The sequence below is a fragment of the Hippocampus guttulatus genome, chromosome 3, assembly GCF_054856545.1.
Source record: "Hippocampus guttulatus isolate MCC_2025c chromosome 3, RoL_Hgut_1.0, whole genome shotgun sequence".
Lineage (NCBI taxonomy): Eukaryota > Metazoa > Chordata > Actinopteri > Syngnathiformes > Syngnathidae > Hippocampus > Hippocampus guttulatus.
The window spans coordinates 9022650-9048338 of record NC_141263.1 but is presented as its reverse complement, the minus strand read 5'-3'; the positions used below and the strand labels follow the sequence as shown (position 1 = coordinate 9048338).

The window sequence follows — 25689 nt, the reverse complement described above, 5'->3', positions numbered from 1 at the left end:
TTCACCAACATAAAACACACACACACATTCATACCCTGTTTATTCTGAGATTGAAGTTAAATTCCTTGTCCAGAAAGAGAGACATTGTGGCGACTTGTTATTGACTCTTATTGGGGGACTGGCTCAAACAATATATGGAATTTGAAGTAGCCATTTTATTAAGATTAGGCACATTTTCTATCTATCCATCGATCTATTGATCTATCCACAAATAAGAAAGAAACCACGACATACGTTTTAACCAAGCAAAGTGTAAACTGGAAAATATCTCTTGTAGTGATACTTTGAATTAGATGTTTATCTTTACCTCCATCTTTACGCTGGATGTTTGTTTGTGACACAATATGTGTTCTGCGAGATTTACTAGCGTCCAGATCAGAGTGGACCTCTTCCCCGAAGTCAGCTGGGATTGGCTCCATCTCACTCCTGACCTGATTGAGGACGAGCACTATTGAACATGGACCACTATCCACATGTCTCTGGTTGAAACTGCAACAAAGTACAAATACCTGAGGATCATCTTTGATGACCCCCTGAAGTCTCCTCTGGCGCACAGGTGATCCTGAGGAAATGCCACCAGAGGATGCACCAACTGAGGAAACTGAACTCCTCTGTCAGCAACAAGATTCAACTGAAATATGTTCTCACTTCATTGAACCTGTCATGTCATTCTCAGTGGTCTGATAGTACCATTCCATCAACCTGCAGGAGAGGACCTGCCTGCACGGTCCAGTCCAAGTGTGCTCCAGGATCAGTGGACTCCCCACTTTCTCCCTGACAACTGTTCATGAGCAGCAAGTTCGCAGTATGGCTGCCCGGATGCTAAAAAGCCCTTCCCACACGCTCTTGCCAATATAAATCCAGCTGCAGACTATGGTGTCGCGTCTGTAGGACCCACAGGAGGAGAACCTCCTTTCTCCCTCATGCTGTAATCCCCTTGATGGTTCAGATATTTGTACCCCACAGAACTCTTATGCACTATTTATTAATTCTATAATACTCAGCGAAATAATGTAAATGCGTCCTGTAGATGTACCCTAACTTGCAGTATGCTCCAAACTTTGTTTAAATAATGATGCTGTTCTCTGTACCATGAAATGTCCCACAGGAGAAAATTATGTTTTCCGAATCTGAATATAATAGGGAAACTAAGCATTTCACTTGTGACCAAAGGGCCCCTGGTTTCATTTCTCCAAAAACAGTAACTAACATAAGATTAATTAAGAATGATTGTCAAAGCATTACTCATCTAAAAATGTGTTTATTGTTGTTGTTTAACACAGAGTAGAGCTTGCTCATGCTGTGAGTTGAGTCAAGCATATTTAGCTTTTTGAGATCTTTGAATGAATTTGTTAATTCTACGCCACATTATAGTTCAGTACAGGCCTGCGGTCTACAATCAGTTGAGAGTTGAAATCTCCAAGTTCCCAGTTAAACAGGCTCCGCGTCAGTCTATTTGTTTTCATCTTTTCAAGTAACCAATCACAGTAAAGTCTGGGAGGAGACTTCCTCCATGACAGACACGCCCCTAATGTTCAACGAACGCCGCTTCATACATACCCTGTTGTTAGCGGCGCCGACTATTTCATTTCTAGCTATTATCGTGGACAAGCTGTCAAACGAGCACGTCTTTTCACAGCCATCTTAATGCGCCGCTAAGTGTTACTGGAGGGAATCTTTCTCACTGGTGTGGCAGCGTCGTTGCTGGAGGCAGCCCAGCGAGGTAAGCTAAAGTAGCTAGTTAGCTTGTACTGGTGGGGGTGGTTGTTGTGCTAACGTAGCACACTAGCGGCTACATAACCTTGTCAAACAGGCAGAGTTTGAGTACTCTTTGGTTATTTGATGGCAATGTTTTCATGCATTTGTGTCTTCCGGTTGTTTGAAATGCGAAGTTTCTGTAAAGGCGGTATCGGCTTTGGAAGTTACTTGGAAGTAAGGCTAACGAGGCAAGACTGTTCTTCTGATCATGATTTCGCTGTCAGGCTAACACCAAAAGGTGGACTTGGCAAAACGCCGTTTTGCCCCCATGTAGTTCACAGCGTGCGCTGCAAAGTTGGGTGAGACAAGCGTTTATATGAGTGTGAAAGCGGTTGAACTGTGGACAACTGTGAATTACTGACCAAACGTAATGTTGTACTCGTAACGTGGAAGCATGCGCAAAAGTAACGTTATTTAGCCAACACATTCGGCTCCCAGTTTCCCATTTACGGAGGCGATAACTTGCCAAAGACAGACCGACATCTGTCCTTCCTATCGAGTGTTACCGCCAGCTCTTTCAGAGCGGCGAAGGCTCGTTTGCTCGCCATAGAACTTCATTTCAGGCGAATGCCAACGTCAGCCATCACACAAGCGAAAGCGGTCAGCTCGACGACAACGGATGAGTTCAAGTCGGCGTTTAGCTGAGAGGGGGAGGGGAAGTGGAACGGCCTCACACACAGCGACAACGAGCCAACCAGACAGAGAGAGCGACACGGCAGCAAATCGGAGCTTTTTTGTGTCTTTAGACAGCCACCTTCGTCGTATTGAACTCTTCGGCGTATTCGTTTCGCATTTGGGCGACGGTACTCGCTACTTGATATGAATCAGGCACGATCCCCGCTCGTCAACACCGCGCGCTCCGTTAGCGTGTCGTCCCAATTTGGTGCAGAGCCGCGAGTCGACTAGGCGGCACTGTGTTCGCCTGGAGTCTTCTCCCTCCCGACCCAAGGCTGTGACGTCTGCCTGCACGCCCAGGGAGCGTCAACAAATGACACTTTTTCCAAAGCCTATTCTGGTTGCATTAGGGCACGGGATATGAAATTAATCTAAATAAATAAACAAATAAGTACAGTATACTTGTCAATTACGTTTTTTTGTGGATGAGTATTTAATGCTCATCGGGGGTAAATTTGAAACTTCAAAACAAATTTACTGATGTACAACGACCAGTGGATGACATTGATGCCTCGTTTGGGATATGAGATCAGCACAGTTCACTGTGAGAAACGTCTGTATTTTGTACAACATACCTTTTTTTTCCTGCTGCTGATTATAAAGGAATGGACATTTTTTTATGAATATTTTATTTTTCCTGCTGAAAGCATAGAGTTTTGAGTAGGGGTCACCATCCTTTTTGTAAGAATTTGAGAGCGACTTGTTGGACACTGTTGGATGTGAATGTTTACCAGTTTATTACACACTTCTGAAATGAGAAATGTGATTGAATTACCTTTTAATGATGTTATTATTAATAGTTGATGCTTCAGTATTCATCTATGTGAAGCCACCGATCATGTTAATGATCTACTCATGAGGTCCTTGGGGGCTACCTGGTGCCCAAGGGCACCGCGCTACTGAGCCCTAGTCTTGAGAGTTCAGTTTAATTTTATGCTGTGAGTTTTAAAAATAATAATAATGTAAATTATGTGTTTTGGCTCAATAAAGGTTACAAAACAATATACAATTCAAAGCTATGTTGACAACATTTTGGTTGGACTCTTTTGTGACACGAGGGCTGCAAAATATACACAAATACCTCTCAGTGTGGTGCTCTGCATTTTTAAATGACTGTGACCAACAATGATTGACAACTGATTAATTCAATCCCTTACACAAAGTGCAAATCGGAATCTATCCTGCAATTATATACAATAGTATATAGTACATCCTGACTTATATTGCGCTTTCAGAACAGCTGCAACAATTGTTCATAATTAGCAGGAAATGATTAATCCGTTACAAACAGCTGAATTACACTTAAAACGTATTTGTGTATTATGATATGAAGACTTAGTATTGTGTTATGTGCTAATGCAGCGGATCATTTTCAGTTGGAACACATACTCGAGGATTCCCAAGTTAACTAAAAGGACAGATGAGCGCGTATAGATTATTTCTAGCCAGGTGCATTTCCACCCACTTCCTTCTACTTCTCAACTTCTCATTATTAGGGTCACTTGTGTTTTGTTTTACTCATACTGTACAAATCAGCTGTTTTAAAATTTAATTACTCTGTGTGGTCTACACAAAGCGAGTTTAGTTTTTTACAAAAATGTCCTTAAAAATCTCCTTTGCTTTTTGTTTTCCTGTAGCCCCTTTGAGTATGTTTAAACAATGAAGAGGCATGTGGAGGACCAGGAACCAATATTTGCACCCCAGCAACCGCATCACACCCCAGTCCAGGGCATTGCAGAAAGCTTCCAGCACAGGGCTTTAGCCCCAACAACTACTGTGATAGAGGCAGTCACAGACATAATGCAGCCGTCATCTGGCATCCAGTATTCTCTTCCGCAGGGTTACCAGGTATGATGCTACAACAGGCTTCATTAGGACCATTTTCCATATGTTGTTTGTGGGCATCGCACTGTTCTTTTGATTTGAATGACAATCAAGGAGAATGTTATTGTAAGCACTTGTATTTTGAGGGCCACTACCAGTTGCTTTTTAATCGCATGGAGCAATTGCCCTTGTCAAAGTAAACCCATAAACTCTTTCATCCCTGGCAAGCACACTCTAAAGAGTGTGATTATGGAAAGGGGTTCCTATGCTGATGGACTTTGTTTTTCCATGTCGCTCCTTCACCTACTAATAGTACTGCTAGTGGAGACCATGAACAGTCCTTTCTTTGAATCATTTCTTAGTTGGTTTGTGACAATTCTGTGTTGAGAGAACATTTAACTATATTGCCAGACAAAAATATTAATCATCATTACTGCCAGTTTGGGTTATAAACAAGCACCTTATCCAAGGCAAAGTACAATTCCCACACAATATTGCACTATGATCCACTATTTTCCCAAATAATCAACAAGACTACAAGAAAAACTTCAAATTGCCATTGAATAGTTTCAAAGAAAGCAACCCAGTGTTCTACAGCTAGTCTAATATGAAGCTAACAGGTATGTTTTGGACTCTGTGACAAATCCAGTACTTACACAAGCCCAGGGAGAGCTAAGCCAACACAAATTCAAACCAGGAACCTTTTTACCGTTTCACCCCATCAGTCCCAGTGCCCATGAGTCCCAGCGGTCTTCAAGCTGTTCTTTCTGACTGAGCACTAAACTGTCTTTCTCATGAGGTGCCGACAATGCCTCAGAGCACAAGTGGACATGGACTTAACAGTTCTGCACAACATGTTGGAACCCATGCACACAGCATAGCAGTCCAATCCCAGGCCCCTGCAGTGGTCCAAGGTCACGGGCACCCAACTGCGCCCATGACTTCAGCACAAGGACAGCAACAGTTTCAGCGACTGAAGGTAAGAAAAGATTAAACTGGAAAAGGAGTGCATCTGAAAACGATCAATGTGTATGCAGCTGGTTATGTTCTACACCAGTGGTTCTTAACCTTATTGGAGGTACCGAAACCAACCAGTTCATATGCACGTTCATCGAACCCTTCATTACTGAAAAATAAAAATTCAAGAAGTGTTCCTTCAGTTTAGCCAGTGCGAGACTAGAGTTGCTTAACTTGTCATGACAAATCATGCAGATAGGATGCTGAGTCCCGTCACATTCCGTATACATGTGAATGCATGTGGTACATATTCGTCCGACCACTTTGGGGTTTTGTTTTGTTTGGGGTTTTTTTTGGCTCAACAGAGTTAGAATGTATTAAATCATTCTAAAAAAAATCACGACGTACTATCACGACGGTCACACGTTGACTACTGAGCGAACTAAATTTCGCGCGGCACTGATTGTAATGTGATCAACTGCAGCCACTGATGACCAAGCAGGCGTGTCATAACTAATTGACATGTTGGGTCGGGTGTGTCTTAACCTCCACGGCAGAAGCTCCGTCGAACCCCTGAGACAGATTCACCGAACCCAGGTTAAGAACCACCGTTCTACACGATACACTGATTTGTCAATGATGTGTGCCTTAGGTTGAAGATGCTTTGTCGTATCTCGATCAAGTGAAGCTTCAGTTTGGAAATCAGCCTCAAGTTTATAATGATTTCCTGGATATTATGAAAGAATTCAAGTCACAGAGGTAATCTCTAATAAAATACAAAATGTTTCAAAGTGCATAAATATAGTTCTAGTTCTATTTTGTATGTTTTACATTTAACTTGCGGAATAAACAACAAAATCAACTTTTTTTTCTATTGCAGCATAGACACTCCAGGTGTTATCAGTCGTGTATCACAACTCTTCAAGGGCCACCCAGATCTCATTATGGGCTTCAATACTTTCTTGCCACCCGGATATAAAATTGAGGTTCAAACCAACGATCTGGTCAACGTGACGACGCCAGGCCAGATTCATTACATCACGCCTCATGGTATATCTGTTCAAAATATCCCTGTAAGTGGAACACCCAGCCAGCCCGGAAACCAGCATCAGCACCAGACGGTGCCACAGGCCAGCCCACACACCACTACTGTCACCCCACCTGTCCCCACCCAGCCTGCAGCAAATAAAGTCAACAAGGTATGAGCAGGTTCAGTTTGTCCTCTTAATTTAATTCATGTTTTAGACAAGAACATTTACTAACTTTTCTCATCGCAAATGTGCATAGTTGTCTCGTCAGCATGTGTTTTTGTTTCAAAAGGCCATGCAGTCTCCAGCCCACACGCCCACCAGCCAGCCAAACCCATCCATCCCAACTTACTCCTCACCGCGCTCACCTTCAGTTCAGTCCCACACACCAGTTAGCAGCACACCGTCTGGTGGGCCGCCTCCACAGAACAATCAGCCAGTGGAATTCAACCACGCCATAAACTACGTGAACAAGATTAAGAATCGCTTCCAGGGTCAGCCAGACATCTACAAAGCCTTCCTGGAAATCCTGCATACATACCAGGTCAGGACCCACTGAAACCTTTGTAGGAATACTATTGTGTATTTTGTCAAGTTAATTAATATGTGCCTGTTTACTGCAGAAAGAGCAACGGAATGCCAAGGAGGCAGGAGGCAATTACACTCCAGCTCTAACTGAGCAGGAAGTCTACACTCAAGTGGCACGGCTCTTCAAGAACCAGGAAGACCTGCTATCAGAATTTGGACAGTTCCTGCCTGATGCAAACAGCTCAATGGTGAGGAGTTCATCATCTCCTGATGTTAGCAATCTACATTGTCTAGAAATTTATAGCGAGTCGCTATAGCAGTAGCTGTTTTTGACTCAGGTTCAGGTCGGTTTTTGTTCCCTCGATGCATGCAAAATGGCTTTCTTTGTTCCCCAAGCAAGATGTGTCCTGTGAAATGTTCGTGACCTCTGTTTCATGAAAGAGTCATTTCCTTCCTCTGCTCAGCTGCTCGGGAAAACTGCACCTGACAGGGCAGAGTCTGTGCGGAATGACCATGGCGGTACAGTCAAACGACCCCTACCAAACAATAAACAGAAATTAAGCCACAATGGGCTAACTGTCAAAAGGCCTGGAGCTGTGGGAGTTTCACCACTTGTTAAGGTAAATGTGGTCTTCATATTGCCCCTGCTTTGTAAGATGGCGTATGTTTCGTCAACGAGACCATAATTAAAATAACATGGCAATTTAAAATGGTTTTGTTGATTTAATGTTTTGCAGAAGAAACCCAAAATAGTTGGGAAGGACCATGGCCTAAGTGAACTCGGAAAGCAGAGCAACAGCACTGAAACCATGTTCTTTGATAAGGTGAATATTGGCAAAATTGTCCTCATTAAATATTCTTTTCACGTGAGCATAAAGAAAGTATTTTTGACTCTCATTGCTAAAACAGGTCAAGAAAGCTCTCAGGAGTTCAGAGGCATACGAAAGCTTCCTGCGTTGTTTACACATCTTCAACCAGGAAGTGATTTCACGTGCTGAATTGGTTCAGTTAGTCATCCCGTTTCTGGGGTGAGTCCTCATTAACCTTTCTGATTGATTTCATGAACAGTAAGTGATATGGTCAGTCCTGTTGAACACCCTTAACTTGGATGGAATGATGCCGTACACCTACATTAGATGTGAACTTTTTAAACAATATATGGAGTTGTATTAATATACGGGTGTAAATCACACAAATTGTATCACAATTGACAGAAAATTCCCAGAACTTTTTACATGGTTTAAAAACTTCCTGGGCTACCGAGAGTCCAGCCATGGGGAATTGAGCCATGCGGAGAGTTTGCCGAAAGAGCGAGCAACAGAGGGCATCGCCATGGAGATTGACTATGCGTCCTGCAAGAGGCTAGGCTCCAGCTACAGGGCACTCCCTAAGAGCTACCAGCAGCCTAAATGCACAGGAAGGACGCCACTATGTAGAGAGGTCAGTCCAAAGGTGTTTGTTTCTGCCTGTCAGCTCCTTTTGGATTTTGATCGTTCTCGAGTCAAGGTTAAAGTCAGTCAATGAATGTCCTGTTTCAGGTTCTGAATGACACATGGGTGTCATTTCCATCATGGTCTGAGGATTCGACTTTTGTAAGCTCCAAGAAGACTCAGTATGAAGAGCACATTTACAGATGTGAAGATGAGCGTTTTGAGGTAAGAGGCCCTTTTTTCTCACTGTGCAGGATGAACTTATTTCCAGTCATTTGTTTTCTCTGGAACTTTCAATCCATGATCACATTTTACTTTATTCCAAAACACAAGACAAGTCTTCATACTGTATTGCGGGACTGTGTGACAGTACTTTGATGTGCTGCAGCCAGGAGTAATGTCTTTTTCAGTTTTAATTAACAGAACACACACCAGAGGTTCTTAAACTGGGTTTTCCAGACAGATCTGGGAGTCTCTGAGCTGTAGCCTGGGAGTCCACAAAATAATTGGGAATAAATAGTTGAATCATTTTTTTAAAAGTGCATTACCTCCATATGGGGCCCACTGCCCCAAGAAAAAAAGATGTACACCAATTAACCGACATTTTCTAGCGTTCTGACAAGTAAAACCTCTGATATGAGTGTGACGTATCATCACATGAATCTGACAAGCAATCATGGATGCATTTGGATACACACACACACGTATACCATCATGTACTGTTTGTGGCTTTTGATGCGGTAACAATTTAAAATGATTAGTTTTGGTAATTATTTTTGTGAAATGTTCATTTTCATTCAGCTTTTCATTTATGGCTTTGACGCAATTTCGAATGCCAACCCATTTTCTCACCGTTTGTAGTCTTTAATCAATTTCTTGTCATTGCATCCCCCCAGCTTGATGTTGTGTTGGAGACCAATCTTGCCACGATTCGAGCACTCGAATCAGTCCAACAGAGGCTTTCGCGAATGTCTGCAGAGGAGCAGCTGCGCTTCAAGCTGGACAACACATTGGGGGGGTCCTCAGAAGTCATTCACCGCAAAGCTATTCAGAGGATATACGGGGACCGCGCCCACGACATCATTGATGGTCTCAAGAAAAACCCAACTGTGTGTGTCCCCATAGTGCTAAAAAGGTGAATAACATGCATTATATTTAGAATTTTTATGAATTAATTAATTTCTGTATTTACTTGTTTTGAGCGGGAACTGAGACTTTGCATTTTCATTCATGGATTCAGGTTAAAGATCAAAGAGGAAGAGTGGAGAGAAGCCCAGAGAGGCTTCAACAAAATTTGGCGTGAGCAGAATGAAAAGTATTATCTGAAGTCACTCGACCACCAAGGCATCAACTTCAAACAGAATGACACCAAAGTGTTTCGCTCCAAGACCCTTCTCACTGAAATTGAAATGCTGTATGATGAGGTGAGAGATTGGTTGTCACACAAAATGAGTCTAAATACTTGCATGACACTGTCATCCTCAATAAACTTGTGGCTGTGTGCTGTAGCGGCAAGAGCGTGTCTCAGAGGACCCTGCCATTGCCCCTCCTAGCGGCCCACACATAAACCTGGCCTACGAAGACAGTCAGATCCTCGAGGATGCGGCGGCCCTCATTATTTATCATGTGAAGAGACAAGTGGGCATCCAGAAAGATGACAAATACAAGATCAAACAGATCATACACCACTTCATTCCCGATCTCCTTTTCGCCCGGCGAGGTGAGCTCTCCGATGTGGAGGAGGACGAAGAAGAGGAGGATGTGGAGGATATGGATGCAGAGCCAGATGGCGCCAAAAAACACAATGGCCTGCCGGGCAGCAGCCCATCAAAGTCCAAGCTCCTTTTCAGCAACACGGCCGCTCAGAAGTTGCGCTCCACAGATGAGGCGTATAATTTGTTCTTTGTGAACAACTACTGGTACATCTTCTTGCGCCTTCATCACATCCTCTGCTCTCGCTTACTGCGAATCTATGGTCAGGCTGAGAAGCAGATTGAGGAGGATGCACGCGAGAGAGAATGGGAAACGGAAATGTTTGGCCTCCAAAAAGAAAAGAATCAAAATACAGCCTTCCAGCTTAAGATGAGAGAGCCGAGTAAGTGTATCGTACTCGAATTGCACTCTAGTTTACAGTGATACTATGAAAGAATCGTCTAATCTCCACCGCTTACCTTTCTTTTTCTTGTTCCAGTGGACGTTGAAGTTGAGGATTACTATTCTGTCTTTCTGGAAATGGTGCGGAGCCTTTTAGATGGTAACATGGAACCAGCTCAGTATGAGGATTCCTTGAGGGAAATGTTTACTATCCATGCTTACATTGCCTTCACCATGGACAAACTCATCCAGAGCATTGTCCGGCAGGTCAGCATAGTCCATTGATTTTAATTTGCCATTTTCTGTAGCTCTACAATGAATATATCAAAGAAATAATAATTCGAGGGTTTGACATTAACTGCGGCCCGACTTGGTCAGTAGGTTTTCGACCTCCAAAAATGGGCTACAGGGTACATTGTCGGATTTGGACCGAAATACATTGATTACCGAGACAAACCACCTGAAACAGTATTATGTTCTGATGCAAGAAACAAAAGCAATTTATTCGTTGAAGCATTAACATTCATTTATGCAATTGTGATGCCTTGATTTTACTGAGTGTAGAACACAGTCATAGCCATGAATGCAATTGTACAGGATGAAGACTCTAAATGAAATAATCACAAATACTTAATATCCTGTATTTTGAGAATAGACAAGGCCACCTCAAAAAGGCTGAAATAAATTAAGTCAGGTTAAAAAATATCAGGGCGGCCCGGTAGTCCAGTGGTTACCACGTCGACTTCACAGTGCAGAGGTGAATTCAATTCCAGCTCCGGCCTCCCTGTGTGGAGGCCGGAGTGGAACTCCCTGTGTGGAGTTTGCATGTTCTCCCCGTGCCTGCGTGGGTTTTCTCCGGGTGCTCCGGTTTCCTCCCACGTTCCAAAAACATGCATGGCAGGCTGATTGAACACACTAAATTGTCCCTAGGTGTGAGCGTGCATGGTTGTTCGTCTCTGTGTGCCCTGCGATTGGCTGGCAGCCGGTTCAGGGTGTCCCCCGCCTACTGCCCGAAGACGGCTTGGATAGGCTCCAGCACCCCCCGCGACCCTAGTGAGGATTAAGCGGTTCCGAAAATGGATGGATAAAAAATATCATTACATTAATAGGTGCTATGCGCCCCCACTAATCTAAACATGGTGTTCGGATTAATATTATTATACGCTATAATATGAATTAAGCAGCAAAATCGTTCTTTGTCTATCTCGGGGGCAGCCATTTTGCTGCCACTTGTGGTCAACTGAAAATGACATCAGTGCTAAGGGCTCAGCTTGCGAATGTCGCACGACCAAACCCAGAAAACGGGTGAACCGTGATTGGTCGTTGCCTGAGCACATAGGCGCTGTGATGTCATTTTCAGTCGACAGCAAGTGGCAGCAGAAGGGAAAATGGCCACTCCTTGGGATTGACAAAAACAGGTGGATTTTGCTTTAATTTATATTCCACAAACACATTCCTAATCAGAATGCTGTGTTTTGACTAGTGGGTGCGCATATTATTGTAAAGAACATTTTTGACATGCCTAACCCCTTTAATGTTGGACCGCGAATTGACACTCACCATGGCATTGTTCTTCGACAAACAATAAATTATTGCTTCATTGATCCTGAAACAGTTGAGGCAAAATGGATTGCATGACTGTTGTGCAGCCAACAAAGAAGCTGTTAATTCAGTCTCATTTAGTTTGCGGTCTGAGGAACAACATGGTCTGCTAAGAGAAATCGAGCTATACCCAGGAAGACTTTGCCTCCACTTGATTGTTTCCCCAAGTGCTCCTTTTTATTGCAAAGTGAATGTCTTTTACAGCTCCAACACCTCGTCACTGATGATGCATGCGCACGGGTGATGGACTTGTACCTGAGCGAAGTTGCCAATAAAGCCACAGGTGGTTCCCTGCCCACTCAAGCATCCCGTGCCACAGCAGAGGGCACCTATCAGCGCAAATCAGAGCAGCTCATGTCTGAAGAGAACTGCTTCAAGGTACCGTAAACCCAAGTCAGTCCGTCCTCTTGGATGCACACAGTGCTCTCACCTTTTTCTGTTTTGTCCAGTTGATGTTTATCAAGAATCAAGACTCTGTTTGTGTGGCCATGGAGCTGCTGGACACAGAAGAGGAGAACTCTGACGAGCCTGCAGAGGCAAGTACTCGAATAATCAAGCAAAGGCCTAATGCTGACTTTTCATTTTAGTGTATGTAAATAGAGTGAGAGTCAGAAAGTCTTGGGTTAGCAGTCCTAGATTTGAAAATTGCCCTTGAACCTTAATTTCTAACTAATGCTCCTCTGTTGTTTACTCAACAGAGGTGGTCGGACTATGTGGGCAGATACCTGAACTCAGATTCAACTTCTGCAGAGCTGCGTGAGCATTTGGCCCAGAAACCGGTATTCCTGCCCAGGTGAGGCCCCGGCCATGTCTCCCTCTTGTCTGCTCTCTTTCAACTTCCGTCCTGATCCTCCGCTGTTGGTGTGCCAAAGTCCTCCTCACAAACAAGAGCAGTAGCACGTCGGCGAAAAAAATAAAGTCTGTCTTTCGGTTTTGGTGCGTGCTCACGGACAGACAACGTGGTCAGACAGAGTGCAAGATGTGACCACCATAATGAGGCCGCATTTACAATGAAAGGCTGTTCAGTTTCAGACCTCTGCCTCACACCAAGATTGCACTTTACATGGTCATTCTTTTAACAAAAGGGAATTTATGTATTCAATCATTCAGTTCCTTTTTTTAATGGGGTTTTATTTATAAGTTAAAATATTTTTTAAAAAGGGGTTGGCTTCGTCATGGTTTGGAATTCCCACTTTAGCAGACTTTTGGTTTGATGAGTCATTATGTGTTGAATTGAAGTGCTGATTTCGGTGTGTGACGTCACGACATAGCGAAGACGCAAATTTTGAGTAAAACAAATGGGTCGGACTTAATGTCATGTTATTTCAATTTTCTACAACTTACTTGGCCTGCGTTTGACTACTGAACAACGAAGACTCTTGTATCAGGATTTTGTGAACAATAGCTTGAACTTATCATGCCCTCTTTGCAAGTGTATTCAAAGCAAGAGTCGTGCACGTGACCTCATCTCTGTTCACAAATGTAAATGTTCACACATCCCTGTGTTACAATCCAGTGTTCCGTTTGTAAGGACTGGGAACGTGCACTCCCTTTTGTTGTTGTGCGTGAGGTTTTACCACCATTTGAGAGATTTGTGCTCAAGTTTTTTTTTCTCGAACTCTGGTCAAGCACATTTTCTGCATCACTTGTAAAGAGGAATAGGGTTTGTCAATAAAAATGATCATCTAAATTGTATACGCATATGGTGGTCTATTTTTTTCTTGGCAAGTTGTGCACGAAAGCTTTTCTGTGTCTGGTTTGTCTTCACGTTCCACATGTGGCAGCCTGTCTTGTAAAGTCTGGCACTCATTGAGTGTTTTTTGTCTTTTGAGATGGCTGTCCATAACCATATACATTTCAAAAGGCCTTCCAAAACCAGACCTTTGTGCTTTGTCCTTCTTTTTTTCAACCCATTGCACAAATTGTTTTCTCTGGCTTATGATTTATCATTGGGCTCACCTACATCTTATCCCCCGCCCCGCCTCCCCACTAAATCTATGAGAGGTCAGCAGCACAGGAGTAAAAAAAAATAAATAAAAATACTGCCCGTCTTCACCAAAAAAAACAAAAAAAACAAGTGGCAGCACAGATGCAGTTTCTTTTCCAGTTTTGTTGGGTTGGTTCTCATCTCATAATCATAACACTACATTGTTGTGACAGTATGTGAACATTTTAAGTATTCTCCGCTCATATTTTGGAACGGTATCCAACAAGGCAGCAATTCTGTAGTGTTTGTTTCTAACAGTTTTACCTGAAATTGGCCTGGAAAGACTGTGTCTTGTCTTTTTAAGTGGAGCCCTGAATGCAAAAATATGCCTCATGCACTCAGTCCTCGCTCACCCATACTCTCTGTGGTAAGTACACATTTCAAACTTTCATTCCGGTGGGGTGATTACTTTCTTATTTGCACAGTATTGGGCTCAATGAACACTAAAATGATTTTTTTTTTTTTTTTTTTTTTGCGTGTGGATTTTCACTGTGACTGTGCTACAGTCAGTTTCACTGTATCGGAAATATTACGACTGCTGCCTCTGCTGCTCTTATAGATCCCCCATATCCCGAATGATTTGACCTCCTATCTAATTCTGTTCCTCGGTGAGTTGCAATGCATGGGTGTAAACATTCTTCTTGAAAGGGACAGTCTTCTCAAATTTGACTAGACAGCTCTTTTCAGTGTGTATAAGGCTGTGAAATAGCATGTGACATGCTGAACGCAATAAAAATACATTTTGAACCTAACCTGTAAACATGATACACTTTTGATTTGTGTAAAATTCGGACTTGAACTGTTTGGAGTGATCCAGTCTGATTCCTGACAACCGCTGTTTTGGCTTTCAGGAACCTGAGAAGAATAAGGAAGTGCCAGAGAGGATGGGAACAGCTACAACAGGAGAGGATGACTACGGGCACCTCGGATGAGGGGCAAGATGACAAGAGCAAACTGAAGATGGAGTGCATGTTCAAGCTCAACTCCTACAAGATGGTCTATGTCTGCAAGTCAGAGGACTTCATGTACAGGCACACTGCTCTTAGACGAGCTCATCAGGCAAGTTACACACACACACACACACACACACACACGGTTTCTTCTTGCGTGTTGCTCTGCTCCTGAAGCAGAAACGTTACCTTGGCAATTCATCCGTCCATTCATTTTCTATCCTGCTTGTCCTCATTCGGATAGTTGGATCGCGCATCAGCTGCAGCCTTGGAACACAAAATGAGTCGGAACTAAACGTTTATGTGACAGTTATGTCAATGTATCAATTTGGCAATCGGTTGAACCTAAAGTCCATCCTTTTTTCTTTTTTTTTTTTAATGGGTGTATCCTCCAGTCCCACAAGCGGGTCCACAGACGCCTGCACAGACGTTTTCAGGCCCGGTTGGACACCTGGGCCACAGAGCACGTGACAAGCGACATGGCCGCCGACTGCCGGAAGTGGCTGATGGGAGAGGGACAAGAAGGCTTGCTGCCCTGCAGTACCACGTGCAATCCACAGGTCCTGCATTATCTCACTGTTAACAAGTACCGAGTCAAGTACAGAACATAGTAGGCAATGATCGTATCAGCGACCACACGGTAGGACTGTCTGTGGACATGGAATGAAACTTCATTCTTCACCCTGCCTATTCTTTTGCCAACTTTGGGCCGCTCTTTTCGTCACTTAATGCAGGTAAATTTCATACTTTTCCATGATAGAAAATCAGTTTTTTTTAAAAAACGTTTTTCAGGTCAGTCTGTGTGAGAAGTTTTCTTTGCCACGGGCAAATCCCTCCTAACTTCTTGTAAATGGATTTCCAGTAGCTTGGCATCTCTCTACAAGAAAAACTGAAGCTCGTCTTACTTACTTACGTCTTTGGGTCACGACAAAAATGTTGATTGCAGCTGTAAAAGTGGGCAGCTTGTGAATGTTTCCCTTGCTGGTAAAGGTGCACTCGTGCACGCTGGAGTCCACAGCTCTGCTAAGTTCATTCAATCATGACGAGCCAACCACTTTTTGTAAATGATGTCCATTAGTTGTCATCCTTGATGTGTAGTGCACTGTACGACACAGTGGCGATATTTAGCTCGATGCAGCTAAATGCAAAATGTAAAGTTCTTTGCTCTGTGTGTGTGTGTGTGTGTGTGTGTGTGTGTGTGTGTGTGTGTGTGTGTGTGTGTGTGTGTGTGTGTGTGTGTGTGTAATTACTACAATTGGTGGGGGGGGTTGGGTGAGGGACCTGTTGGTGTGTTGGCAGTCTGGTGAAGGTCAAGCCTTTATTTACACCATTAATTTTATATGCCCTTCAAGACTAAACCGTCTATACCTTTAAACCGTCTTTGGCATCGCTATGACTTAAGGTTTTAAAACGACTGACTGTAGCCAAACAGCATTTTGTGCTTGTGTGCACAGTGTCCGTCTGGGTTTTTTTTCCGAGTGTCCAGTTGTCAAGACTGAAATGAACCAACAACGGCTCGCTCTTTGTATTTACGTTTGTCCAAATGACCCGTATCTGTGTGACAGATGCGATGCATACGAATGTGTGTATTTTCCCCATGTTAAGTGTCGATGCCTCCTCTCACAAGTGTATATAGTAGTTCTCTCCGTGAATGTCAGCCATGCACAGTATTTGGGTCAGCTAAACCAGTCAGCAATACTTCTACCCCACTGTGAATGTTAATGGTTGTAAAACATTGTCTGCCCCCACCCCCTCCAAAGCTCATCCTAAAGTGCAAATATTGATCTTAAAATTGTAGCTCTCTCGGGATCATATGAGAGCAGTAAGTTTTTATTGATAATGCCCCGAGGCTTTGAACCAGTAGAATTGACTCCAACTTCCATGTGTCACATGCAAATACGGTACTGAATAAACCAGAACTTTACGTACGCTATAGAAAAAGACACCAATGCTTTTTTATGTCACTGTGTGACATGAAATCGTACGAAACGTTTCCTGTTCCCGGTAATATTAGCATTCCCCAAATTATTTCTATTTGCCGAATGCCAGAATAATGAGAGAAGGATAGTTATTCGAGATTTTTTTTCTCATTACTTCAAAGTCAGACATTTTCATACTGTACTGTGCGTGACTTGGTTCAGACATTTTGGATATCCTTCTACAAGCTTCGTGTATCCTATCTCCTGACAGAACTGGTGTAACTGAGTCGACTTGGTCAGCCAGCTTGCTCGCATGTGCCTTCTCAGCGCTGTCCATTTATCCGCAGTAGGATTGAGATCAGCTCATGGATTTTATTATCCTTTAAAATACCTTGTAATCAGTTTGGCGGCGTGCTTTGGGTCATTGTCCGTTTGGAAGATGCATTTGTACCAGAGCTTCAACTTCCCGGCTGATGTCTTGAGATCGTGCTTCAGTATTTCCGCATCGTTATAAGTGCACGAGTCGCTCCTGCAGCAAAACACAACATGCTGCTGCCACCCTCCATGTTTCCGTTGGGCTGGTGTTCTCAGGCTTGCACGCTTATCGATGCTCTTTATGGCCAAACAGCTCCATTTTATGTTTTGTCACACCACCAAAATTGAAGATCTTTGTCCCTGTTTGCATTTGATTGTCTTTCATCTGCCTTTTTAATGTTGCTTTTGGAGAAATGGCTTCTTCTTGACACCCTCTTACTAGCTTGAGCCAGCATCTACACACGGTCTCTTGCTTTAGAATTTGGGTTGATTTGGACATTTTGGACCAAAGCACGTTTATCTCTTGGTTACAGAACCCATCTCCTTTTCTGAGCGGTATGATGGCTGGACATTCCCATGGTGTTTCACTCCGGCATACAGTAATTGTTTGAACACATTAACAGATTCAACCTTCAGACTTCTAGACCAGTCCATAATTCTCTTCCCGACAATTTGTCAGATTTCCTTTAACTTTCGCATGATGTTACACAAAGCAAGTGTGTTCATGTGCGTCTTCAAATGTAGTTGGTGTCCGGCGGAATCCTCGTAATTGCAAAAGCATCGCTTTTTATGATTTCTAAAAATAACACCTACAACTGGGGATTAACTAATAGTAGAGATTTGTGGGCCAAAAAAAAACAAAAAACGTTTCCAAATTGTAACATAGTAGGTTTTGGCCCGATGTCAGCTATTTATTGATGGATTCGAAGTGCAATCTAATCAACTCAAATGTTGTCAATGAACCTAGCAGAAGCCTCCATCGCCTTATTCTAATCTTACTGTATGTGCCCTTCTCCACTTTGAAGAAAGTATTGGAAAAAAATCCATCCCTCATTATTCTCGCATTTAGCGAATTGAAATCATTTTGTGACTCTCCATTTACCTAGAACAGGAACATTTTAGTCTGATTTCATGTCAGACAGTGACGACAAAAATGTGTCTCTCTTTATATAGTGGATGGGAACTACTTCTTTCAACTATTAGTCGATACATTTTCCATAGAGGAGGGATTACTAGACTAGCAAACGCAGCAAAGTTTGACACCGAAGAAAAGATTTGCAACATTGCGGGGGGAATTGGCTACCTTTTTAAAGTGATGATTACTGAACCAGCTACACAGACAATCTTGGAGTTTGGTTTTTATTTTTGTATTCACTGTGTTCATTGTGAATGGAATATGCCACGTGGTTCCAAGGAGCTGATTGTATACAAATTCATTGTTCATCTTCTTTTACTGTGTCTGTTCTCTTCTCTTCATGTATATGTATGTGTTAGTCTGGTGTTTGCTATTAAACTATCCTTTATAGACAGAAATACGTTTTTTCCCCCCATCCTTTTTCCTCATGCGTTTATTCCATCCTATACTTTCACTTGAAAAACAGCGTATCCGCACATGAAATATTGCCAATTCGACGTTTAATGGAAGCTGTATTTTATTACTTCGGGATTTACGAGAGAAAACAAATATATGGCGTGCTATGAAGCACAGTGCTGCAAATAGATATTGGGATTATGCAGATACATTCATATCATTGTGTTTTTATGAATATATGAAACGGCATGGCAAGGCGGTTGGGGGCGGGGGGGGGGGTGTATATTTTGGGAGTTTTGCAGAATCAGTTTGCTCCTACGCTCTCATGTAGATCCTGGTGCACACCACATCGTCGGCTCCAAAAGTCTGAAATAGACAATTACAATATATACAGTATTAGCTTTAGTGTATGGTTTGTTTCATCTACTGTATATATTTTGCTTTGCGTTATTATGCATTGTTTACTTTTTTATCTACAAAGTTTGAAAACACTCAATGTTAAATGAACCACCTTCACTGTTTGGACAAAAAGTATCTGATATAAAATGGCAGTAATGATATTGATGGATATTCAATAACTGAGATGTAGTTTTAAGTGTTAAGAGACTTTTAATTTGAAACGGCTGCACAAAAATGTTTGCATTTCGGAATTTCACTCACGCTTTGTTGAGCAAAGAAAGGAACACATTTCAACATCAGCAGTCAAAAATGTAGTTTGGAGAAGGTATCTTTGTCAAAATGTTCAATCAATAGATGCCTTCATGAATGTAAATCCAAGGTGTGAGGTGGGACCAACAGCATGATTCAAACTTGATTTGACTTTCAGAAAACATTTCTGGAAATTAGTCTTGACAATTTGAAGCAAGGTTGACTTGCATCGACGTGATGCAGAAGGACAAGCAACAGCTCATGAGAGATACAAAGCATGTGCAAATATAGTGCTGGAAATTTGGTGGCAATGGTCTTGCCTACGACAGTGGTTGCCAAACATAAATAGACAAAGATAAATATGCACACCCTCTGACTAATACTTTGTTGCAGTACTTTTGGCTTTTCTTTACGGGGCATTTGTCCGTCTTCATGCGGTATTGTGGCGCATCTTTTTTTTTATTTTTTTTTATACACACACATTCTCAAACTGTCGAATTGTGAGCGCATCTCCTGTGCACAGCTCATCAGATGACCTCACATTTTTTACAAAAATCCAACTTTATCTTTGGAAAAATGGGAACTGACTTTTTTTTTCTTGAAAATGTCTTTTAGTATATAGGTTATTTATGGATACACGTGGAAGTCATGTTGAATTTGGCAAAAGGATTATGGGAGGATTCTCCCCTTTAAGGGGTCCCAGGGGATCCTAAAGGTTTGATCACCCGTTGCCTAAGATAGATAATGATTGTGGCTGTTGTCATGGAAGGAATGTAAGTATCTTGCTCAAGGCTACTTAAACCTCATTGAGCCCAAAAAAAGTGCTTTCCTTCACCGCGCTTCCCCAATTTCCACTCTTGATTCCATGAAAACGTCGCAGTGTGACTGGTCAGAATCCAGGGCTTGCGGTAGAGTTGCCCGTGTTTAGTTTGCTACGATTTATGGAAGTCCCAGAGGAAAATCTTTATGGCCGACTGCAGCACCACACATCATTATCTCAGGCAATGCTGCGGTGCAAAGCGTGCAAGCGGGTGCCCGAGTCGGTGACAAATGGAGCCGACACAAGTCCATCTGGCACCCGGCCAGTCGCCCAGGGAGGCATTAAGTGAAGCTAGCGCCAGGGTTCATTTGCATTTCTCCACACCGTGATCAATGAGGCCAATTCGAGGCCGTAGGAGAGCGAAGGATTATCAAAAGCACACATTTTCACCTGACTTTTTTCTCCGCTCGGACCGCCCATTCGAGACCTCAACATTCTAATCAAATGGCCTCAACTAAAACGGAGGAATGAGCTTCCTGTCAGGAACAATAACAATATATTTTGTTTCGACACTGCCACTTATCATTTTAAGGGTCAACTCAAAGTGGTCATTAAAGTCTGACTGAGGACGGCTGTAATCCACCATGTCCGCTGTCCAACTGGAAGCACAGCGAGCAATGAAAATATGGCTCGCAAATGCTTTGGAGTTATTTTCTGTTTTTAGCTTGCCATCCTGGAAATTGTCTCATTTGACCTGATGCTTGACTAGCTGTCGGTATTGTGTATATTATTACACACATTTGTCTTGTATTTGCTTTATCCAACTGCTGCTATCCAGATTTTGTGGCATGACACCACGGGTGTCAAACTGATTTTCAACACTGGCCAGTTGCCTTCAGGGGGCCGGTTGACACAGTAAAACCACATAAATGTATTATCGCTCAGGATGCCGGTTGTCCGTCTCTATAATATGCCCCGTGATTGTCAGATAACCAATCCGGGGTGCCAAAAGCTAGTTTTTGCTGCTCACAGCCCCCACCGGGCATACTACCGTGCTACCTGGGGATGAGAGTGTTGGAGGGTTTTAACCAGCATTATAGCAAATCTCAGTTTTGTTTTGTTTTGTGTTTTACATGACCCAGAGAACCGTGAATATTAATTCCCATTTCATTTGAGTACAACAAAACGGTGTAGTGTGGCCACAGGAAGCCGCCAGTTGGGATCTTAGCAGCCCCCTGCCTCTTCTCAACATTCATGTGAAGAGTTTCACCAAATTTAAAAAAAAAAAAACGTGTATTGGTACACCTTACTCCTCAATAAGGATGAGAATCGAAAAACAGTTCTTGTTGAGAACCAGATCCCAGACTTTAAATTTCTTGGCATCGTTTGCTGTTTTTGCAAACGATTCCCTCATCAATTCCAGTCGGGACCTATGATGTCACCGTGCACGTTGCATAGGAATATTATTTAAAAAAAAATTTTTTTTAACTGGCTAGCAAGAAACTTGGTGTCGAACGCTCTGAAGTCTGTTCACATTTTACAAGAAAGGATAACAACAGGGTAACTTGCACTACTTACAAATTACATGATTTCATCGAAGGTAGGGAACTGCTACTACTATTCTACCTCTGCAAGCTCTGCAGAAGCCTGATAACGATCCTGATCAATTGAATCAGGTGTGTTGGAGAAAGGGAAACATCTAAAACATCCACAAGAGTGGCCCTTGAGCACAGGATTTTGACACCCTTGCTGTACGCCGATACAGTATCTGCACCAAAATATTATGACCGTTATTATTGGTGGTATTTAAGTCATTGTTATTATACATTATAGTGGTGTTGTACTTCTTTCATCCGTCTCCTGCCTGGTCGAACTCGCACTATTAACTTAAAACATTTTTTTTCCCAATGATCCATCCCCAAGTGCCTATCGTTTTACAGCCCAACACTCCACATGGACACCCACACCCTTATCTTGAATTCAAAACAGATTCGGCCCTGCCGAAAACATACCATTGTTCCAAATTACATCCCCTCCCAAATATTTAAGTGATTGATGGTTAGTCACAGTCAGTACAGGACAGCTTGTCAACACACCCCTCTGTACTTTGTAGTCCATCTGGTCCATCATACCCGGGGGGGGGGGGGGGGGGGGCTTATGTTGACAGGGAAAGCACATGATGACTTTTCCCCCTCCCTTTAACCGCAACAGATTTTCCGACAAGACTGTCAATTTTCCGACAAAATCCATGCAAACTCCACACAGGAAGGCCGGAGACGGAATCTAACCCTGCACCTCTGCACTGTGAGGTGGACGTGCAAACCAGTCGTCCACTGTGCCACCCCCTTATACTCTTTCTTACCGCATTTTCCGCACTAAAAGGCACACCTAAAATCCTTCCATTTTCTTAAAAGCTCACAGTGCGCATTAAAATCCGATGCACCTTGTATGGTCATTACGGTAATATTTCGACCCCAAAATGGCTCCTTGCTCGCGACATGCTAACATCTGATCGTTCTGTTGATGTTTCCTTCAGCGTAGCTCCATCTAGCGGATGTATTGTAGATTGCGTCTTATAATGCGGTGCGCCCAATGTATGAATGACAAAATAGGCCATTCATTTGAAGGTGCGCCTCATAATCCAGTGCACCTTTTAGTGTGGAAAATATGGTATTATGAGAGCATTCCTGCCTTGCCTCACCGTTTCCCTGAATTTGGATCCACCTTTTTGCCGCCACTACCACAACAACCCGTGACAACCTCATTGATATGCAAATTGGATTATGTAGGCCTTTTATGAGACGGCACAGTAGATAATTGGTTAGCATGTCTTCCTCGCAGTTCTGAGATTTATAGTTCCAATCGCGATTCTGGCTTTCCGTTGGGTTTGGGGTATTTCCGTGAGCTCCCCCTTTCTTCCATAACTTGGCTTTCTCCCACATTCCAAAATGATGCATGTTAGGTTCATTCAAAGTAAGTTGTCCATAGGTGTACGTGTCCTGTAATTGGCCAGTGACTAGACCAAAGTCAACCGGGACAGGCTCCATTGTAATGTTATTCGAAAATGAATTCCTTTTTGATACAGGCAGAACTTAACATTGTCATCTTTGTCAAGGAAGACTGATACAGTTCGTTCGTGTGCATCGGAACAAAAGACTGTCTTGAAAAGAATAATATCAAAATAATAATGTCAACAGAGTACCAACCAGAATGAGTTCATCCCCTCTGAGCTCTCTGGTCCAGAAGGTTTTTGGCCCATTGCCGCTCAGTAGAGTCTGTTTGCAGTACATTTTGTTTTCCGTCTCCCAAGTGGCCAGACTCTGTAAAGGTGTGTATGCATCATGGCTCAGGTAAACATGTTTTGAGTTACTGTCAGTTCAGCAGAACATTTCTAGCTGTTTTTTTTTTCTTTTCTTCAATGAGGGTTTGTTTACTTTCTTGTTCACAGGATGAGTGATAGATCTGTCCACGAAATTACCTTACACTTTCTTCCATCCACCGTCTCCTCATTGAACTCCTCGCCAATGCGGAAGTTGATCTCTGTGGTCCGGATCGTGGTGTAAGTCCTGATGTAGAATTGCTCGCCATTCTGCTGGATCTCCACGTGAGGCTTGGAAGCAGCCGTTACGGCGAGCTTCCTCAACATTGCGTTCACACCTGAGAATACAGACGGACTTTGTGCCAAGTGTACCAAAGTACCTTACGAATAGCCTCCTGTGAATATATTAATAAATCCAATGAGGCATGGGAGGTGCATGCTTGGTACATTCACCTGACTTGGGTGCAGACAGCGTGAGTTTAGTTCCCACATCGTGGCGGCGTGAATCTGAGTGCGAATGGTTGTCCGTCTCTATACGTGGCCTGCGACAGACTGGCAACCAGTCCAGGTTGCAGTTTGCCTTTCACCCGAAGTGAGCTGGAATAGGCCCCAAAACCCCGTATTGAAAATGGATGGATGGGTGCCATGGCATCATAACCACACTAATTCCTCAAAGCAGTGCTGGGAAAGTCACTTTTGTTATGTATTGTACCGCATGTTGTTAGAGAGCTAGTTAGTTAGTTGGTTACAAAAGACATTCATTTTTCAATTAGAATTGCGATGCATTACTATTCCACAACATCCATCCATCCAAATTTCTGTACCACTTTAACTGTTTGGGGTTGCGGGTGAACTGGAGCCTATCCCAGATGGCAAATCCAGACGACACACTGGATCGATCGCCAGTTAATCACAGGGCACAAAAAGATGTAGAGAACCATATACTGTATACACACATTCACACAAAGGAAACTGAACTCACCCCATGTCAGGCAAATGGACACAATTTTCCACCACCTCACTATTTGTATACGTATTGTTTACAAGAAGATGGTCACAAACCGGACTCTTGAGTTGTAGAGAAGAAGTGTGCCAAATTTGAAGATAATTCATTTTGGAGACAAAATATGCTGTTAAGTAGCACAAAGTCTGCACTCGGAAAATGTTGAACACATGGGATGCAGTTAGGGAAAACATTTTTTCAAAAAACGGAGAGGAATGTTGGCCCACTTTGTCCCAGTTCGACTCTCCTGTCCATAACGATAGATTCAGTCCTGCAAATGAGCAGTAAAACTCTTAACCTTCCCTCTGACTTACTTAATGCACAAACTATTTGACAACTCCTGGAAAATTGCTTTCCACGCCGCACTCATGCATCTCATCAAGTCCTTTAAAAACAGCCAAGTAGGTTGTTGTATTGTAGGAGCTTAATTGAAATACTTGTGCTTCCTGCAACACATTCAAACCCTCTGCAAAATCATCATAATATTGCGAAATGTCGATTGCTGCCAGTCTAATTAGAGTATTCCAGGTGTCCTCATCTGCATTTGACCGCAAAGACCCCTCTTTCTAACTAACAAAGCTCCCACCTGAGGCCACTCAGAGCCCCAAAGAAGAAAAAAAAGCATTCTCACCCAGCGCCTTGAGTAACTCGTCAAAATTCTCGCTGCTTTTCATCTTCCAAGTGCCTGCGAAATTTGGCATATCTCCTCTTTAGTGCGTGCGTGTCCGACTTTGTCTATCAGTGTTGGTTTCGACTGCTCCTTCTTCCCTCCAAAGCGTCCTCCCTCTGTCTCTCCTCTTGTGTGCTTAATGATCCCAGGCGGCGAGCCAAACCCCCTCCACTGCCCTTGTATCACACATGCACACACCCACACACATACTTCACTCTTAATTGTGTCATTAAAGTATCTTTTTTTTTTTTTTTTGTTCCCCAAAAATAAGGTTTCAGTTAGAACGACTCATCCAAATGTACTGGTCATTTTTATGACTCACCAAAACAAACGAGATGTCAGATTTTCTACCCCGTCGCTACACTCCCATCAACTCACTATCTTCATTAATGTGACCATCCTCCTGTCCTGCACAGATGCACGCACGCACGCACGCACGCACACACACACACACACACACACACCATGACACACACCCCAACCCCCACCCCCACCCTTGAGAATAGCTTTCATGGTTCCTCCTCCAGGCTGCGGCCACGTCACAAATGTTCCCTCCACATCCATCTTTTTCGACAAAGTGCTCCTCCAGACAGGCTTTGATAAATAACGTGTGGAGTGGAGCGTCGAGCACTCTGTCTTCCCAGCAGGAAGCGTCAGCTGAAAGATGTCTTCCCCCTGTGTTGCTTTGCGC

The 25689-nt window shown here is 43.1% G+C and overlaps 2 protein-coding genes across 3 annotated transcripts; one reads left to right on the top strand and one right to left on the bottom strand.

The window, feature by feature from the left end:
• The first annotated feature begins 116 nt into the window (after positions 1 to 116).
• Positions 117 to 18600, top strand: LOC147207376 (paired amphipathic helix protein Sin3a-like). Its single transcript, XM_086106545.1, has 22 exons — positions 117 to 556; positions 677 to 1723; positions 4071 to 4281; positions 5057 to 5236; positions 5867 to 5973; positions 6095 to 6413; positions 6535 to 6786; positions 6866 to 7018; positions 7235 to 7390; positions 7508 to 7594; positions 7680 to 7798; positions 7985 to 8210; positions 8309 to 8425; positions 9097 to 9335; positions 9441 to 9624; positions 9710 to 10295; positions 10392 to 10561; positions 12101 to 12274; positions 12346 to 12432; positions 12595 to 12689; positions 14735 to 14942; positions 15229 to 18600. Exons 3-22 carry the CDS (start codon positions 4093 to 4095, stop codon positions 15442 to 15444), a joined length of 3864 nt encoding a protein of 1287 aa, XP_085962671.1. The 5' UTR covers positions 117 to 556; positions 677 to 1723; positions 4071 to 4092; the 3' UTR covers positions 15445 to 18600.
• Positions 18601 to 18694: 94 nt separating this feature from the next.
• LOC147207375 (cellular retinoic acid-binding protein 1) lies at positions 18695 to 25352 on the bottom strand. 2 transcript variants are annotated; one of them, XM_086106548.1, is made up of 4 exons: positions 24960 to 25352; positions 23485 to 23663; positions 23213 to 23326; positions 18695 to 18964 (listed from the first exon to the last, which is right to left on the bottom strand). In XM_086106548.1, exons 1-4 carry the CDS (start codon positions 25027 to 25029, stop codon positions 18914 to 18916), a joined length of 414 nt encoding a protein of 137 aa, XP_085962674.1. In that variant the 5' UTR covers positions 25030 to 25352; the 3' UTR covers positions 18695 to 18913. The 2 variants fall into 2 exon arrangements, with proteins under 2 accessions (XP_085962674.1, XP_085962675.1); XM_086106549.1 differs by lacking the exon at positions 24960 to 25352 and adding an exon at positions 23779 to 23922.
• Positions 25353 to 25689: the final 337 nt, after the last annotated feature.

What these genes read in the sequence shown, in the direction of transcription:
- LOC147207376 (XM_086106545.1), top strand. Translation starts at nt 4,093, where the DNA reads ATGAAGAGGCATGTGGAGGACCAGGAACCAATATTTGCACCCCAGCAA. An exon ending in AACAGTTTCAGCGACTGAAG is followed by an intron (nt 5,237 to 5,866) that starts GTAAGAAAAGAT and finishes TGTGTGCCTTAG; the next exon opens with GTTGAAGATGCTTTGTCGTA. An exon ending in CTCTTAGACGAGCTCATCAG is followed by an intron (nt 14,943 to 15,228) that starts GCAAGTTACACA and finishes TGTATCCTCCAG; the next exon opens with TCCCACAAGCGGGTCCACAG.
- LOC147207375 (XM_086106548.1), bottom strand. Translation starts at nt 25,029, where the DNA reads ATGCCAAATTTCGCAGGCACTTGGAAGATGAAAAGCAGCGAGAATTTT. An exon ending in CGAGTTACTCAAGGCGCTGG is followed by an intron (nt 23,664 to 24,959) that starts GTGAGAATGCTT and finishes CTGTATTCTCAG; the next exon opens with GTGTGAACGCAATGTTGAGG. An exon ending in GAGGGGATGAACTCATTCTG is followed by an intron (nt 18,965 to 23,212) that starts GTTGGTACTCTG and finishes TGTCTATTTCAG; the next exon opens with ACTTTTGGAGCCGACGATGT.